Genomic DNA, 19,170 nt, shown 5'->3' with positions numbered 1-19,170 from the left:
GTGACCTGACGCTTCCAGCTGATGCGACCTGACGCTTCCTGCTGATGCGACCTGACGCTTCCTGCTGATGCAACCTGACGCTTCCTGCTGATGCGACCTGACGCTTCCTGCTGATGCGACCTGACGCTTCCTGCTGATGCGACCTGACGCTTCCTGCTGATGCGACCTGACGCTTCCTGGTGATGCGACCTGACGCTTCCAGCTGATGCGACCTGACGCTTCCAGCTGATGCGACCTGACGCTTCCTGCTGATGCGACCTGACGCTTCCAGCTGATGCGACCTGACGCTTCCTGCTGATGTGACCTGACGCTTCCAGCTGATGTGATCTGACGCTTCCAGCTGATGTGACCTGACGCTTCCTGCTGATGTGATCTGAAATCTGTCAATCACCACTATAGATTTTGGTATTGTTAACCCTTCTTTCCCAGGCCCAGGTTTCATGGCTAGGCAGCTTGTCACCCCAGAGTCAGAGAAGAGCGGATTGTGTGCCCTGTTCTTGTATCTCCCTGTGCTGTGGATTTGGGGGGGGGGGGGGAACGATTCTGTGATGACTGAGGGGCCACACTGAGAGCCGTATATGATTGTCATTCACCGCCATGTTTACTGCACTCGTGGTTTCCAGTGAAATACCTTCAGTCTGGCATCTGATAATCCACAAGTTCTGTTAATCTGGCATAAGATGGCGGGATAATAGTGCACTAATGCTTCAGCGGAGGAGGTAAAGCGATGATTATTGGTGTAAGACCCGCGGCTGTGTCTGCTGCTGCCAGTACAGGCGAGGGACCACATCCAGTAATTCAGACTTTCTGGTAATCTGGCGCCTGTCCATTGATGCTCCTCACTCTGGTCTCTCTCTCCCCGCAGGCGTACAGCTTCGCCATCGGTACTTGGCCCAAGAACGGACTCCTAGACATGAATAAGGGCATGAGCCTGCAGCACATAGGACGACCCCACAGCGGGATAGGTGAGTGCGGAGCGCCGTGTGCCCCTCGCCGAGGCCGGAGAAAGGGTTAATGCCTGCTGTCTGCAAAACTCTGCAATCAATAGACGTTAAGGAGATGAATTATTTAAATCTCAGCAGCATTTAATTAGAGCGCCGCTCTGAGGGATGGCTGTGCCCGCGTTATTGACAGGACTTGCATTAAAATTTGGTTTGGGCTTGGAGCGGGCATCCATTTATATAGCGAGCGTGCCCTGGAGGTGTCAGCGGCCGCCCTGGTGAGCGCAGCACCCCTCCTGTGTTATGTGCACCCCCGGTGAGCGCAGCACCCCTCCTGTATTATGTACGCCCCCGGTGAGCGCAGCACCCCTCCTGTGTTATGTGCAGCCCCGGTGAGCGCAGCACCCCTCCTGTGTTATGTACGCCCCCGGTGAGCGCAGCACCCTTCCTGTGTTATGTGCAGCCCCAGTGAGCGCAGCACCCCTCCTGTATTATGTACGCCCCCGGTGAGCGCAGCACCCTTCCTGTGTTATGTGCAGCCCCAGTGAGCGCAGCACCCCTCCTGTGTTATGTGCACCCTCAGTGAGCGCAGCACCCCTCCTGTTATGTGCACCCCTAGTGAGCGCAGCACCCCTCTTGTGTTATGTGCACCTTCAGTGAGAGCATCACCCCTCCTGTGTTATGTGCACCCTCAGTGAGCGCAGCACCCCTCCTGTGTTATGTGCAGCCCCAGTGAGCGCAGCACCCCTCCTGTATTATGTGCACCCCCAGTGAGCGCAGCACCCCTCCTGTATGTGAGCGCAGCACCCCTCCTGTATTATGTGCCCCGCGGTGAGCGCAGCACCCCTCCTGTATTATGTGCACCCCCAGTGAGCGCAGCACCCCTCCTGTATTATGTGCACCCTCAGTGAGCGCAGCACCCCTCCTGTGTTATGTGCACCCTCAGTGAGCGCAGCACCCCTCCTGTGTTATGTGCACCCTCAGTGAGCGCAGCACCCCTCCTGTGTTATGTACGCCCCCGGTGAGCGCAGCACCCCTCCTGTATTATGTGCACCCCTAGTGAGCGCAGCACCCCTCCTGTGTTATGTGCACCCACAGTGAGCGCAGCACACCTCCTGTGTTATGTACGCCCCCGGTGAGCGCAGCACCCCTCCTGTGTTATGTGCACCCTCAGTGAGCGCGGCACCCCTCCTATATTATGTGCGCCCCCAGTGAGCGCAGCACCCCTCCTGTATTATGTGCACCCTCAGTGAGCGCAGCACCCCTCCTGTATTATGTGCACTCTCAGTGAGCGTAGCACCCCTCCTGTGTTATGTGCAGCCCCAGTGAGCGCAGCACCCCTCCTGTATTATGTGCACCCTCAGTGAGCGCAGCACCCCTCCTGTGTTATGTGCACCCTCAGTGAGCGCAGCACCCCTCCTGTGTTATGTGAACCCTCAGTGAGCGCAGCACCCCTCCTGTATTATGTGCAGCCCCAGTAAGAGCAGCACCCCTCCTGTGTTATGTGCACCCTCAGTGAGCGCAGCACCCCTCCTGTTATGTGCCCCCTCAGTGAGCGCAGCACCCCTCCTGTGCTATGTGCCCCCTTAGTCAGCGCAGCACCCCTTCTGTGTTATGTGCACCCTCAGTGAGCGCAGCACCCCTCCAGTGTTGTGCCCCCTCAGTGAGCGCAGCACCCCTCCTGTATTATGTGCACCCCCAGTGAGCGCAGCACCCCTCCTGTGTTATGTGCAGCCCCAGTGAGAGCAGCACCCCACTGTGTTATGTGCACCCTCAGTGAGCACAGCACCCCTCTTGTGTTATGTGCACCCCCAGTGAGAGCAGCACCCCTCCTGTGTTATGTGCACCCTCAGTGAGCGCAGCACCCCTTCTGTATTATGTGCACCCCCAGTGAGAGCAGCACCCCTCCTGTGTTATGTACGCCCCCGATGAGCGCTGCACCCCTCCTGTATTATGTGCGCCCCCAATGAGCGCAGCACCCCTAGTGAGCGCAGCACCCCTCCTGTATTATGTACGCCCTCGGTGAGCGCAGCACCCCTCCTGTATTATGTGCACCCCTAGTGAGCGCAGCACCCCTCCTATATTATGTGCACCCCCAGTGAGCGCAGCACCCCTCCTGTGTTATGTGCACCCTCAGTGAGCGCAGCACCCCTTCTGTATTATGTGCACCCCCAGTGAGAGCAGCACCCCTCCTGTGTTATGTACGCCCCCGGTGAGCGCAGCACCCCTCCTGTGTTATGTACGCCCCCGATGAGCGCTGCACCCCTCCTGTATTATGTGCGCCCCCAATGAGCGCAGCACCCCTAGTGAGCGCAGCACCCCTCCTGTATTATGTACGCCCTCGGTGAGCGCAGCACCCCTCCTGTATTATGTGCACCCCTAGTGAGCGCAGCACCCCTCCTATATTATGTGCACCCCCAGTGAGCGCAGCACCCCTCCTGTGTTATGTGCACCCTCAGTGAGCGCAGCACCCCTTCTGTATTATGTGCACCCCCAGTGAGAGCAGCACCCCTCCTGTGTTATGTACGCCCCCGGTGAGCGCAGCACCCCTCCTGTGTTATGTACGCCCCCGATGAGCGCTGCACCCCTCCTGTATTATGTGCGCCCCCAATGAGCGCAGCACCCCTAGTGAGCGCAGCACCCCTCCTGTATTATGTACGCCCTCGGTGAGCGCAGCACCCCTCCTGTATTATGTGCACCCCTAGTGAGCGCAGCACCCCTCCTATATTATGTGCACCCCCAGTGAGCGCAGCACCCCTCCTGTGTTATGTGCACCCTCAGTGAGCGCAGCACCCCTCCTGTATTATGTGCACCACCAGTGAGCGCAGCACCCCTCCTGTATTATGTGCACCCCTAGTGAGCTCAGCACCCCTCCTGTATTATGTGCACCCCCAGTGAGCGCAGCACCCCTCTTGTATTATGTGCACCCCTAGTGAGCTCAGCACCCCTCCTGTATTATGTGCACCCCCAGTGAGCGCAGCACCCCTCTTGTGTTATGTGCACCCCCAGTGAGCGCAGCACCCCTCCTGTATTATGTGCACCCCCAGTGAGAGCAGCACCCCTCCTGTATTATGTACGCCCCCGTTGAGCGCAGCACCCCTCCTGTATTATGTGCACCCCCAGTGAGCGCAGCACCCCTCCTGTATTATGTGCACCCCCAGTGAGCGCAGCACCCCTCCTGTATTATGTACGCCCCCGGTGAGCGCAGCACCCCTCCTGTATTATGTGCACCCCTAGTGAGCGCAGCACCCCTCCTGTATTATGTGCACCCCCAGTGAGCGCAGCACCCCTCCTGTATTATGTGCGCCCCCAGTGAGCGCAGCACCCCTCCTGTATTATGTACGCCCCCGGTGAGCGCAGCACCCCTCCTGTATTATGTGCACCCCCAGTGAGCGCAGCACCCCTCCTGTGTTATGTGCACCCCCAGTGAGCACAGCAGCCCTCCTGTATTATGTGCGCCCCCGGTGAGCGCAGCACCCCTCCTGTGTTATGTGCACCCCCAGTGAGCACAGCAGCCCTCCTGTATTATGTACGCCCCGGTGAGCGCAGCACCCCTCTTGTGTTATGTGCACCCCTAGTGAGCTCAGCACCCCTCCTGTATTATGTGCACCCCCAGTGAGCGCAGCACCCCTCTTGTGTTATGTGCACCCCCAGTGAGCGCAGCACCCCTCCTGTATTATGTGCACCCCCAGTGAGAGCAGCACCCCTCCTGTATTATGTACGCCCCCGGTGAGCGCAGCACCCCTCCTGTATTATGTGCACCCCCAGTGAGAGCAGCACCCCTCCTGTATTATGTGCGCCCCCGGTGAGCGCAGCACCCCTCCTGTATTATGTGCACCCCTAGTGAGCGCAGCACCCCTCCTGTATTATGTGCACCCCTAGTGAGCGCAGCACCCCTCTTGTATTATGTGCACCCCTAGTGAGCGCAGCACCCCTCCTGTGTTATGTGCACCCCTAGTGAGCGCAGCACCCCTCCTGTATTATGTGCACCCCCAGTGAGCGCAGCACCCCTCCTGTGTTATGTGCACCCCTAGTGAGCGCAGCACCTTTCTTGTGTTATGTGCACCCTCAATGAGTGCAGCACCCCTCCTGTGTTATGTGCACCCTCAATGAGCGCAGCACCCGTCCTGTGTTATGTGCACCCCCAGTGAGCGCAGCACCCCTCCTGTATTATGTACGCCCCCGGTGAGCGCAGCACCCCTCCTGTATTATGTGCACCCCTAGTGAGCGCAGCACCCCTCCTGTATTATGTGCACCCCCAGTGAGCACAGCACCCCTCTTGTGTTATGTGCACCCTCAATGAGCGCAGCGCCCCTCCTGTATTATGTGCACCCCCAGTGAGCGCAGCACCCCTCCTGTGTTATGTGCACCCCTAGTGAGCGCAGCACCCCTCCTGTATTATGTGCACCCCCAGTGAGCGCAGCACCCCTCCTGTGTTATGTGCACCCCTAGTGAGCGCAGCACCCCTCCTGTATTATGTGCACCCTCAGTGAGCGCAGCACCCCTCCTGTGTTATGTGCACCCCTAGTGAGCGCAGCACCCCTCCTGTATTATGTGCACCCCCAGTGAGCGCAGCACCCCTCCTGTGTTATGTGCACCCCCGGTGAGCACAGCAGCCCTCCTGTATTATGTGCACCCCTAGTGAGCGCAGCACCCCTATTGTGTTATGTGCACCCTTAATGAGCGCAGCACCCCTCCTGTGTTATGTGCACCCTCAATGAGCGCAGCACCCCTCCTGTGTTATGTGCACCCCCAGTGAGCGCAGCACCCCTCCTGTATTATGTGCAACCCTAGTGAGCGCAGCACCCCTCCTGTATTATGTGCACCCCCAGTGAGCGCAGCACCCCTCCTGTATTATGTACGCCCCCGGTGAGCGCAGCACCCCTCCTGTATTATGTGCGCCCCCGGTGAGCGCAGCACCCCTCCTGTATTATGTGCACCCCCAGTGAGCGCAGCACCCCTCCTGTATTATGTGCACCCCCAGTGAGCGCAGCACCCCTCCTGTGTTATGTGCACCCCCGGTGAGCACAGCAGCCCTCCTGTATTATGTGCACCCCTAGTGAGCGCAGCACCCCTATTGTGTTATGTGCACCCTTAATGAGCGCAGCACCCCTCCTGTGTTATGTGCACCCTCAATGAGCGCAGCACCCCTCCTGTGTTATGTGCACCCCCAGTGAGCGCAGCACCCCTCCTGTATTATGTGCAACCCTAGTGAGCGCAGCACCCCTCCTGTATTATGTGCACCCCCAGTGAGCGCAGCACCCCTCCTGTATTATGTACGCCCCCGGTGAGCGCAGCACCCCTCCTGTATTATGTGCACCCCCAGTGAGCGCAGCACCCCTCCTGTATTATGTGCACCCCCAGTGAGCGCAGCACCCCTCCTGTATTATGTGCGCCCCCGGTGAGCGCAGCACCCCTCCTGTATTATGTGCACCCCCAGTGAGCGCAGCACCCCTCCTGTGTTATGTGCACCCCCGGTGAGCACAGCAGCCCTCCTGTATTATGTGCGCCCCCGGTGAGCGCAGCACCCCTCCTGTGTTATGTGCACCCCTAGTGAGCGCAGCACCCCTCTTGTGTTATGTGCACCCTCAATGAGCGCAGCACCCCTCTTGTGTTATGTGCACCCTCAATGAGCGCAGCACCCCTCCTGTGTTATGTGCACCCCCAGTGAGCGCAGCACCCGTCCTGTATTATGTACGCCCCCGGTGAGACGCAGCTCCCCTCCTGTATTATGTGCACCCCCAGTGAGCACAGCACCCCTCTTGTGGTATGTGCACCCTCAATGAGCGCAGCACCCCTCCTGTGTTATGTGCACCCCCAGTGAGCGCAGCACCCCTCCTGTGTTATGTGTACCCCTAGTGAGCGCAGCACCCCTCTTGTGTTATGTGCACCCTCAATGAGCGCAGCACCCCTCCTGTGTTATGTGCACCCCCAGTGAGCGCAGCACCCGTCCTGTATTATGTACGCCCCCGGTGAGACGCAGCACCCCTCCTGTATTATGTGCACCCCCAGTGAGCACAGCACCCCTCTTGTGGTATGTGCACCCTCAATGAGCGCAGCACCCCTCCTGTGTTATGTGCACCCCCAGTGAGCGCAGCACCCCTCCTGTGTTATGTGCGTCCCCGGTGTGTGGTCAGTCACCCGGATATGTGCCTGCTGCACCTTGGAGGAGATTTCGGGTGCCCCTTGTGCTGCACATAAACCCGAGCAGTCACTCCCCGGCCCGGCTGCTCCTCAGTCCGCTCCATCGGCTCTGATCAGTGACTCCTGCTCTGCTGCGGTGTTTGTGGAGTCTGCGGTAGTCTGAACATTCCCCTGAGTCTGTGCTGCCGACCGCCATGCTGCGGGCGCAGGGCTCTGCCTGGTGATAGGCTCACAGACAGGGTGACCCGGGTGAGCCGCCGTTCATCCTCAGCAGGCCGGTATGGGGCTTCCCGTTATAATGGAGTCATCATATCCATCACTTGTCAGGCGGAGCCGCTCGTCGGAGTGTCGGCCTCCAGTCCGCAGCTTGGGACACAGCCCATTACACCCTCCGAGTTCCCAGCACTTCTGCAATCGATGTTTTAATTGATGCTTCGTGCAGTTAATGTATCCAAGAAATGAGTAATGTCGGCCCCTCCAATGGAGTCCTCTGGAGGCACTGAGCTATGGAGCCTCCGCGCTGATGCTTCGTCTTACGGCAGCTGACTACAGCACCGCTGGAGGCCATCCATATCCCAAGACATCTCGGGAGACTATACCCTGGCCCCCGCCGAAGCCTCGGACCCCCAGTCCAACTGCAGGTCTCGTTATTTCCCTCTCACTGGTAGTTTTCTTCTTTATCCATCTTTATTGCACTGACTTCCTGCTGAGCTTATGGCCAGTCTGAGCTGCAGTGTAAAGCACGGAGGACAGTGTGAGTTTTCTGCAGGATGTAGGTTATATTATATGCGTAGCTGCTGATCATAGCTGTATCCTGGCAGGCAAGCAGAGGTAGTGACTTGTGTGCGATAGTTCTGAGGGTTCTCTCATACGTCTCCTGCTCATTACACTTACCGGTCAGACGCATTAGGCAGCGTCGCAGGCGTCTGGTAAATGCGGCGTTCTCCCATCCATCGCGGCTTGTGCTGCCGGCCGCTGCGGTGATTGCAGACATAAGTAATCGCCTGGAAATAAACACTTTGTGCATGTGCCGGTGATGGATCTCGGACATTACTCCTGAGCGCGGCCGTTTGGGGATCTTTGGCATGTCACGGGCGGATGATGTAAGTCGGGTATTTATCTCGTGGAGAGCGAATAATGGCTGATGACATCATGAGCCGGCGAGATAATCTTGAAATGGATAAAAGGCGGCAGCCAGGATCATTTGTCCTGCACGAAGGGAGAAAGATGGATTCAGGCGGCCGCAGCATCGGTCGCGGGATGGAGGGTGGTGGCGGGACAGATGGTGGTCACGGGACGGAGGGTGGTGGTGGCAGGACGGAGAGAGTGGTCGCAGGACAGAGGGTAGTGGTGGGACAGATGGTGGTCATGGGACAGAGGGTGGTGGCTGGATGAAGGGTGGTGGCGGGACAGATGGTGGTCATGGGATGGAGGGTGATGGCGGGACAGATGGTGGTCGCGGGACAGAGGGTGGTGGTGGTGGGATGGAGAGAATGGTCGCGGGACAGAGGGTGGTGGTGGAAAGATGGTGGCCATGGGATGGAGGGTGGTGGCTGGGCGGAGGGTGGTGGCTTGACAGATGGTGGTCACGGGACGGAGGGTGGTGGTGGCGGGACAGAGGGTAGTGGTGGGGACAGATGGTGGTCATGGGACAGAGGGTGATGGCTGGATGAAGGGTGGTGGTGGGACAGATGGTGGTCACGGGATGGAGGGTGGTGGCGGGACAGATGGTGGTCACGGGACAGGGTGGTGGTGGCGGGATGGAGAGAATGGTCGCGGGACAGAGGGTGGTGGTGGAAAGATGGTGGCCATGGGACGGAGGGTGGTGGCTTGACAGATGGTCGTCACGGAACGGATGGTGGTGGTGGCAGGCCGGAGAGAATGGTCGCAGGACAGGGGGTGGTGACAGGAAGGAGAGGGTGGTGGCAGGTCGGAGGGTAGTGGTGGCGGGACGGAGAGAGTGGTCAAGGACAGGGGGTGGTGTCAGGGCAGAGGGTGGTGGCGGGATGGAGAGAGTGGTTGCGGGACGGAGGATGGTGGTGGCGGGACGGGGAAGGGTGGTCGGAGGATGGAGGTTGGTCGTTGCACAGCAAGTGGTTGGGGGACGGAGGGTGGTGGCTGTGGAACAGAATGGTCGCGGGATGGAGGGTGGTAGTGGCTGCAGCAGAACAGGGAGAGTGGTTGCGAGACAGAGGGTGGTCGGGGTATGGAGGGTGGTTGCTGCACAGCAAGTGGTTGGGGGACGGAGGTTGGTGTGGTGGGACGGAGAGTAGTGGTGGCGGGATGGAGGGTGGTCGGGGGACAGAGAGTGGGCTCATCACCCTGTAAGTCACAGCATCCTCCCCCCCCCCCCCCCCCCGAGTTACCTGCAGTCCGGTGCCGGGCGCCAGTGTTTGGGGTACACGGATGTCCGGATTATCAGACTTCTGGCAGCCACATTACTAGCGTTCTATAGACTGACGCCGCCGTCGCTTTCCCCGCGTCACGCCGGAGATTTACCGCCTAATCTTTGTATGGCACTTTTGTATCTATCATCTTGTAAGGCGAGAGCCCGTCTGGAAGATGGAGAGACGACTTCACTGATGGAAGCCAGATTAATGTCCGTCACGGGTAGGGGAACATGGCGGCGCACTGCAGGCGCAATTAAGATGCTTTTGCCTTTCTCGTCATCTTTGTCCTTTAAGAAATATAAAACCCTCAGCGTAGCGGAAGATCAGAAGAAACGCAGAGCGGAGATCCGGGAGGGGAGGACTTGTGAGATGGCAGGAGCCACCTGTGCGGCGGAGAACGCGCCATTATTGACGGTGTGCCGTGGAGGGATCGACGGATGATGGCTTCTCTCCCTCTCGTTTCCATATGGGCAGACGAGACCCTCACAAACTGCAGACGCCGAGACGTCCACAGCCAAAAACTCCTCAAGTGAACTTTACTACAGTGACCTGACGATGAGCGTGACGATTCCTGCGACATGGCGCCCAGCGAACATTAGTACCAAGGTTATATGTACGGGACGATCCCATGGATCCCGCATCGGTTTCAGCCCCCAGGAACCTCCATGGATTCCCCATAAATGTGAGCCCTCTCCTAGGGAACTCTAGAGATACCAAGTCCCCCCAGGAGTCCCCATAGGTCTCCTCTCCCCTGGTGCCCCCACAAGCATGCACCCACACAGGGTCCGCCATACTTCTTCGCCCCCAGAAGCCCTGGTGGGTCACAGTCCTCGTAAATCCATGCCCCCAGAAGTGGCGATAGTGCTTGGTCCTCCTGGAGCCGCCGTAGTCCGAGGCTCCCCAGATGCCGCCATGTTCCTGGGATGGGGGCAGGCTTGATCAGCTGTGTGAGCCGGACTAGGTGATGGGGGTCTCGGCCCTAGATGCTGCTTTGTCACTTGTCACATTGAAGGCGGCAGCGGCTTCTCTATAGGGGCATCATATAGTGCTTGTAGCCCCCTGTGTCCTGGCTGCAGCTCTTCTGGCCCCTTACAACACCTCGTGCTCCGGGGGTCTTCTGCTGTCTTTATTGGAGGAGCAGGGGGGTCGGCGGTTATATTGTCCACACATGCAGAGTATTAATTGGGCCCGGCATTGGAGGCAGAAGCAATGGCTGCTGCTGGGTCTTTTCTGAATGAGGAGGTTAATGGGATGCTCGGAGAGTAGACAGCTTTAATGAGCTTCAACTGGATGTGCCGGGAGTTTACTGTGGGTGTTAAAAGGGTCACACTGCAGTAGTCTGATGTGGATTGTGTGCGGGACCCCCGGTGTCAGGGGTGAGCGTCTGTCAGAGTGCAGGCAGAGCTGCATTCACTTAGTGACACCATTCTAATTAACTACCGGGGGAGACGGCAGCCACTGTGATGAGCGGAGCAGGGAGCGCCGCCATAGTCCCCTGCACTGACACCAGGCGATGGAAAGGGAGGAAAACACATTTACTAAGTGCAAGAGCCGAGGCAGCGAGTGTGGGGCATCCGCTGACCCCACTGTGGCCCCGGGGACCCCTGAACTGCTGCTGTTACTGATGTCCACGTGGCCGCAGGAGGGGGTCTCTGTCAGTCATCCCGCCACATCTTATATATATGACCGCGATCACAAAAGACCAGACGCCACAGATTGATACATCTGACGCTGACATTCGGGGCGTCCACAGACCCCCAAAGGATTGCTCCCATCAGTGCTAATCTGCAGCTTCTCTGTGCAGAAAGCCCCTGTACGTGAACTTGGAAGCAAAGTCTTCGTCAGAATGTGTGAGCGGGCCCATAGAGAGGTGTGCCCTGTGCCCCCGATCATCGTCCCCGGGGGGCACGCTAGAGGAAAGCCGCTGCATTGGCCTCGTCTGTTGTACTGGAATAAGCAAATCGTCGTCAGAGTCTCAGATTTACTTTCAGACATTGTGGCAGGAGAGGTTGGAAACATGGCGCCAGTGCCTTGCCTTGTACCTGATGTCCGCCATCTTTAGTTTCTGGCAGTAATGTCTTTCCCGTCTTCTTGTCTTGATCTATCACACGTGCCCAGAGGCGGCGCAGTGCGCGCACCAGTTAAGTCTCGGCGTGTCCTGGCGTTCAGGAGAATCCGCTAAATAAAATCCAACATGAAATGAGGTTCGTTACGATTAACAAATTCTGTGCTGAGACTTTTTCTACCTTTTCAAAAATGTCTGTGGATTTGCGGTGTCAGAGGATGTGGCCCAGTTACAGGCGACCGTGCCGTGTCTCTAGAGGTACCGGACATGACACTAAGAGACGGCCCATTTGCACCATTTCTCCTGCATTATACAACACTAATGATGAATGTCAGCGGCCCGAGCAGCTCCGCCAGCCTCTTCTGCCCTGCGGAGGCCTTGCTGTAGTTAGCGCTGTCAGCCGGGGGCGCTGGAGGTCACACCTGAGTCCTCAGAGCCAGTGCAGGTGATGTAAAGCTCATCTTCTGCCTCCTGTCCCGGCCATGAAGTCAGAAGACAGGTCTCTTAACCCGTGCTCAGCCAGGGACGACGGAGGCAGAGGCTGGATCACAGGAACAGAGGGAGGGAGGGCGAGCAGAGACCATGAAGGCAGCAGGTGGACAGCGGTCCATCACTGGGGCCGGTCAGAGCACATTAACTTACTGACATGTTTCTCATTAGCCAGCCTGAGAGGTGTCACAGCCGGGATGACAGCGGAGCAGAGGCAGCTGGAAAAGAGAGCTGACAGCGCCTCCCCGTCACTTCTTCCTCGCCACCTCTGCTGCCTTTAATGCTGTTGCTGCCATGTGCCCTCCATGTGGAGGTGTAGCTACCAGATACCTCAATGTTGTATCCCCTGCAGACTGTGAGCCTCGCGGGCAGGGTCCTCCCTCCCTATGTACCTGTGTGCCTTTTTTTTTTGCTCATGTTTAATGTATTTGTCTATATTTGCCCCCTTTTCACATGTAAAGCGCCGTGGAATAAATGGTTCTATAAAAATGTATAATAATAATGTGGTCTGTAGTGTTGGGTGAGGTGTGTGGCAGGGAACACAGTACATGTGCATGAGCTATGCTGAGCCACAGGCATTACACCAGAGTCGTCCCAAGACTGAAGCTCACACCAGAACTGCACCAATATCAGAGCCGGCCCGAGAATGGAGCTCACACTACAGCTGCCCCAATATCAGAGCCGACCTGAGCTCACACTACAGCTGCCCCAATATCAGAGCCGACCTGAGCTCACACTACAGCTGCCCCAATATCAGAGCCGCCCTGAGACCTGAGCTCACACTACAGCTGCCCCAATATCAGAGCCGACCTGAGCTCACACTACAGCTGCCCCAATATCAGAGCCGCCCTGAGACCTGAGCTCACACTACAGCTGCCCCAACATCAGAGCAGCCCCGAGACCTGAGCTCACACTACAGCTGCCCCAATATCAGAGCCGACCCGAGACCTGAGCTCACACTACAGCTGCCCCAATATCAGAGCCGACCTGAGCTCACACTACAGCTGCCCCAATATCAGAGCCGCCCCGAGACCTGAGCTCACACTGCAGCTGCCCCAATGTCAGAGCCGACCTGAACTCACACTACAGCTGCCCCAATATCAGAGCTGCCCTGAGCTCACACTACAGCTGCCCCAATATCAGAGCCGACCTGAGCTCACACTACAGCTGCCCCAATATCAGAGCCGCCCTGAGCTCACACTACAGCTGCCCCAATATCAGAGCCGACCTGAGCTCACACTACAGCTGCCCCAATATCAGAGCTGCCCTGAGACCTGAGCTCACACTACAGCTGCCCCAATATCAGAGCCGCCCCGAGACCTGAGCTCACACTGCAGCTTACCTCTATATCAGAGCCGACCTGAACTCACACTACAGCTGCCCCAATATCAGAGCCGACCTGAGCTCACACTACAGCTGCCCCAATATCAGAGCCGACCTGAGCTCACACTACAGCTGCCCCAATATCAGAGCCGCCCTGAGACCTGAGCTCACACTACAGCTGCCCCAATATCAGAGCCGCCCCGAGACCTGAGCTCACACTACAGCTGCCCCAATATCAGAGCTTCCACGAGCCCTGAGCTCACACTTCAGCTGCCCCAATATCAGAGCCAACCTGAACTCACACTACAGCTGCCCTAATATCAGAGCCGACCTGAGCTCACACTACAGCTGCCCCAATATCAGAGCCGACCTGAACTCACACTACAGCTGCCTCAATATCAGAGCCGACCTGAGCTCACACTACAGCTGCCCCAATATCAGAGCCAACCTGAACTCACACTACAGCTGCCCCAATATCAGAGCCGAACTGAGCTCACACTACAGCTGCCCCAATATCAGAGCCGACCTGAACTCACACTACAGCTGCCCCAATATCAGAGCCGACCTGAGCTCACACTACAGCTGCCCCAATATCAGAGCCGCCCTGAGACCTGAGCTCACACTACAGCTGCCCCAATATCAGAGCCGCCCCGAGACCTGAGCTCACACTACAGCTGCCCCAATATCAGAGCTTCCCCGAGCCCTGAGCTCACACTACAGCTGCCCCAATATCAGAGCCAACCTGAACTCACACTACAGCTGCCCCAATATCAGAGCCGACCTGAGCTCACACTACAGCTGCCCCAATATCAGAGCCGACCTGAACTCACACTACAGCTGCCCCAATATCAGAGCCGACCTGAGCTCACACTACAGCTGCCCCAATATCAGAGCCGCCCTGAGACCTGAGCTCACACTACAGCTGCCCCAATATCAGAGCCGCCCCGAGACCTGAGCTCACACTACAGCTGCCCCAATATCAGAGCTTCCACGAGCCCTGAGCTCACACTACAGCTGCCCCAATATCAGAGCCAACCTGAACTCACACTACAGCTGCCCTAATATCAGAGCCGACCTGAGCTCACACTACAGCTGCCCCAATATCAGAGCCGACCTGAACTCACACTACAGCTGCCTCAATATCAGAGCCGACCTGAGCTCACACTACAGCTGCCCCAATATCAGAGCCAACCTGAACTCACACTACAGCTGCCCCAATATCAGAGCCGACCTGAGCTCACACTACAGCTGCCCCAATATCAGAGCCGACCTGAGCTCACACTGCAGCTGCCCCAATATCAGAGCCGACCTGAGCTCACACTACAGCTGCCCCAATATCAGAGCCGACCTGAGCTCACACTACAGCTGCCCCAATATCAGAGCCGACCTGAGCTCACACTATAGCTGCCCCAATATCAGAGCCGACCTGAGCTCACACTACAGCTGCCCCAATATCAGAGCCGCCCTGAGACCTGAGCTCACACTACAGCTGCCCCAATATCAGAGCCGCCCCGAGACCTGAGCTCACACTGCAGCTGCCCCAATATCAGAGCCTACCTGAGCTCACACTACAGCTGCCCCAATATCAGAGCCGACCTGAGCTCACACTACAGCTGCCCCAATATCAGAGCCGACCTGAACTCACACTACAGCTGCCCCAATATCAGAGCCGACCTGAGCTCACACTACAGCTGCCCCAATATCAGAGCCGACCTGAGCTCACACTACAGCTGCCCCAATATCAGAGCCGCCCTGAGACCTGAGCTCACACTACAGCTGCCCCAATATCAGAGCCGCCCCGAGACCTGAGCTCACACTACAGCTGCCCCAATATCAGAGCTTCCCCGAGCCCTGAGCTCACACTACAGCTGCCCCAATATCAGAGCCAACCTGAACTCACACTACAGCTGCCCCAATATCAGAGCCGACCTGAGCTCACACTACAGCTGCCCCAATATCAGAGCCGACCTGAACTCACACTACAGCTGCCCCAATATCAGAGCCGACCTGAGCTCACACTACAGCTGCCCCAATATCAGAGCCGCCCTGAGATCTGAGCTCACACTACAGCTGCCCCAATATCAGAGCTGCCCCGAGACCTGAGCTCACACTACAGCTGCCCCAATATCAGAGCTTCCCCGAGCCCTGAGCTCACACTACAGCTGCCCCAATATCAGAGCCAACCTGAACTCACACTACAGCTGCCCTAATATCAGAGCCGACCTGAGCTCACACTACAGCTGCCCCAATATCAGAGCCGACCTGAACTCACACTACAGCTGCCCCAATATCAGAGCCGACCTGAGCTCACACTACAGCTGCCCCAATATCAGAGCCAACCTGAACTCACACTACAGCTGCCCCAATATCAGAGCCGAACTGAGCTCACACTACAGCTGCCCCAATATCAGAGCCGACCTGAACTCACACTACAGCTGCCCCAATATCAGAGCCAACCTGAACTCACACTACAGCTGCCCCAATATCAGAGCCGAACTGAGCTCACACTACAGCTGCCCCAATATCAGAGCCGACCTGAGCTCACACTACAGCTGCCCCAATATCAGAGCCGCCCCGAGACCTGAGCTCACACTACAGCTGCCCCAATATCAGAGCCGCCCCGAGACCTGAGCTCACACTGCAGCTGCCCCAATATCAGAGCCGACCTAATATCAGAGCCGACCTGAACTCACACTACAGCTGCCCCAATATCAGAGCCAACCTGAACTCACACTACAGCTGCCCCAATATCAGAGCCGACCTGAGCTCACACTACAGCTGCCCCAATATCAGAGCCGACCTGAGCTCACACTACAGCTTCCCCAATATCAGAGCCGCCCCGAGACCTGAGCTCACACTGCAGCTGCCCCAATATCAGAGCCGACCTGAGACCTGAGCTCACACTACAGCTGCCCCAATATCAGAGCCGCCCCGAGACCTGAGCTCACACTACAGCTGCCCCAATATCAGAGCTTCCCCGAGCCCTGAGCTCACACTACAGCTGCCCCAATATCAGAGCCAACCTGAACTCACACTGCAGCTGCCCTAATATCAGAGCCGACCTGAGCTCACACTACAGCTGCCCCAATATCAGAGCCGACCTGAACTCACACTACAGCTGCCCCAATATCAGAGCCGACCTGAGCTCACACTACAGCTGCCCCAATATCAGAGCCGAACTGAGCTCACACTACAGCTGCCCCAATATCAGAGCCGACCTGAACTCACACTACAGCTGCCCCAATATCAGAGCCAACCTGAACTCACACTACAGCTGCCCCAATATCAGAGCCGAACTGAGCTCACACTACAGCTGCCCCAATATCAGAGCCGACCTGAGCTCACACTACAGCTGCCCCAATATCAGAGCCGCCCCGAGACCTGAGCTCACACTACAGCTGCCCCAATATCAGAGCCGACCTGAACTCACACTACAGCTGCCCCAATATCAGAGCCGCCCCGAGACCTGAGCTCACACTGCAGCTGCCCCAATATCAGAGCCGACCTAATATCAGAGCCGACCTGAACTCACACTACAGCTGCCCCAATATCAGAGCCGACCTGAACTCACACTACAGCTGCCCCAATATCAGAGCCAACCTGAACTCACACTACAGCTGCCCCAATATCAGAGCCAACCTGAACTCACACTACAGCTGCCCCAATATCAGAGCCGACCTGAGCTCACACTACAGCTGCCCCAATATCAGAGCCGCCCCGAGACCTGAGCTCACACTGCAGCTGCCCCAATATCAGAGCCGACCTGAACTTATACTACAGCTGCCCCAATATCAGAGCCGACCTGAGCTCACACTACAGCTGCCCCAATATCAGAGCCGACCTGAGCTCACACTGCAGCTGCCCCAATATCAGAGCCGACCTGAGCTCACACTACAGCTGCCCCAATATCAGAGCCGACCTGAGCTCACACTACAGCTGCCCCAATATCAGAGCCGACCTGAGCTCACACTACAGCTGCCCCAATATCAGAGCCGCCCTGAGACCTGAGCTCACACTACAGCTGCCCCAATATCAGAGCCGCCCCGAGACCTGAGCTCACACTGCAGCTGCCCCAATATCAGAGCCTACCTGAGCTCACACTACAGCTGCCCCAATATCAGAGCCGACCTGAGCTCACACTACAGCTGCCCCAATATCAGAGCCGACCTGAACTCACACTACAGCTGCCCCAATATCAGAGCCGACCTGAGCTCACACTACAGCTGCCCCAATATCAGAGCCGACCTGAGCTCACACTACAGCTGCCCCAATATCAGAGCCGCCCTGAGACCTGAGCTCACACTACAGCTGCCCCAATATCAGAGCCGCCCCGAGACCTGAGCTCACACTACAGCTGCCCCAATATCAGAGCTTCCCCGAACCCTGAGCTCACACTACAGCTGCCCCAATATCAGAGCCAACCTGAACTCACACTACAGCTGCCCCAATATCAGAGCCGACCTGAGCTCACACTACAGCTGCCCCAATATCAGAGCCGACCTGAACTCACACTACAGCTGCCCCAATATCAGAGCCGACCTGAGCTCACACTACAGCTGCCCCAATATCAGAGCCGACCTGAGCTCACACTACAGCTGCCCCAATATCAGAGCCGCCCCGAGACCTGAGCTCACACTACAGCTGCCCCAATATCAGAGCTTCCCCGAGCCCTGAGCTCACACTACAGCTGCCCCAATATCAGAGCCAACCTGAACTCACACTACAGCTGCCCTAATATCAGAGCCGACCTGAGCTCACACTACAGCTGCCCCAATATCAGAGCCGACCTGAACTCACACTACAGCTGCCCCAATATCAGAGCCGACCTGAGCTCACACTACAGCTGCCCCAATATCAGAGCCAACCTGAACTCACACTACAGCTGCCCCAATATCAGAGCCGAACTGAGCTCACACTACAGCTGCCCCAATATCAGAGCCGACCTGAACTCACACTACAGCTGCCCCAATATCAGAGCCAACCTGAACTCACACTACAGCTGCCCCAATATCAGAGCCGAACTGAGCTCACACTACAGCTGCCCCAATATCAGAGCCGACCTGAGCTCACACTACAGCTGCCCCAATATCAGAGCCGCCCCGAGACCTGAGCTCACACTACAGCTGCCCCAATATCAGAGCCGACCTGAACTCACACTACAGCTGCCCCAATATCAGAGCCGCCCCGAGACCTGAGCTCACACTGCAGCTGCCCCAATATCAGAGCCGACCTAATATCAGAGCCGACCTGAACTCACACTACAGCTGCCCCAATATCAGAGCCAACCTGAACTCACACTACAGCTGCCCCAATATCAGAGCCGACCTGAGCTCACACTACAGCTGCCCCAATATCAGAGCCGACCTGAGCTCACACTACAGCTTCCCCAATATCAGAGCCGCCCCGAGACCTGAGCTCACACTGCAGCTGCCCCAATATCAGAGCCGACCTGAGACCTGAGCTCACACTACAGCTGCCCCAATATCAGAGCCGCCCCGAGACATGAGCTCACACTACAGCTGCCCCAATATCAGAGCTTCCCCGAGCCCTGAGCTCACACTACAGCTGCCCCAATATCAGAGCCAACCTGAACTCACACTACAGCTGCCCTAATATCAGAGCCGACCTGAGCTCACACTACAGCTGCCCCAATATCAGAGCCGACCTGAACTCACACTACAGCTGCCCCAATATCAGAGCCGACCTGAGCTCACACTACAGCTGCCCCAATATCAGAGCCGAACTGAGCTCACACTACAGCTGCCCCAATATCAGAGCCGACCTGAACTCACACTACAGCTGCCCCAATATCAGAGCC

At 57.4% G+C, this 19,170-nt stretch overlaps 1 protein-coding gene across 1 annotated transcript in view; it reads left to right on the top strand.

Moving 5' to 3' along the window:
* ERI3 (ERI1 exoribonuclease family member 3) overlaps positions 1-19,170 on the top strand; it is a 302,309-nt gene that overhangs the window by 168,696 nt on the left and 114,443 nt on the right. Inside the window, 1 exon segment of the mRNA XM_077278034.1 lies at positions 866-965. Coding sequence (XP_077134149.1) covers positions 866-965 — 100 coding nt within the window.

The sequence above is a fragment of the Ranitomeya variabilis genome, chromosome 8, assembly GCF_051348905.1.
Source record: "Ranitomeya variabilis isolate aRanVar5 chromosome 8, aRanVar5.hap1, whole genome shotgun sequence".
Lineage (NCBI taxonomy): Eukaryota > Metazoa > Chordata > Amphibia > Anura > Dendrobatidae > Ranitomeya > Ranitomeya variabilis.
This window is presented reverse-complemented; position numbering and strand designations above follow the sequence as displayed.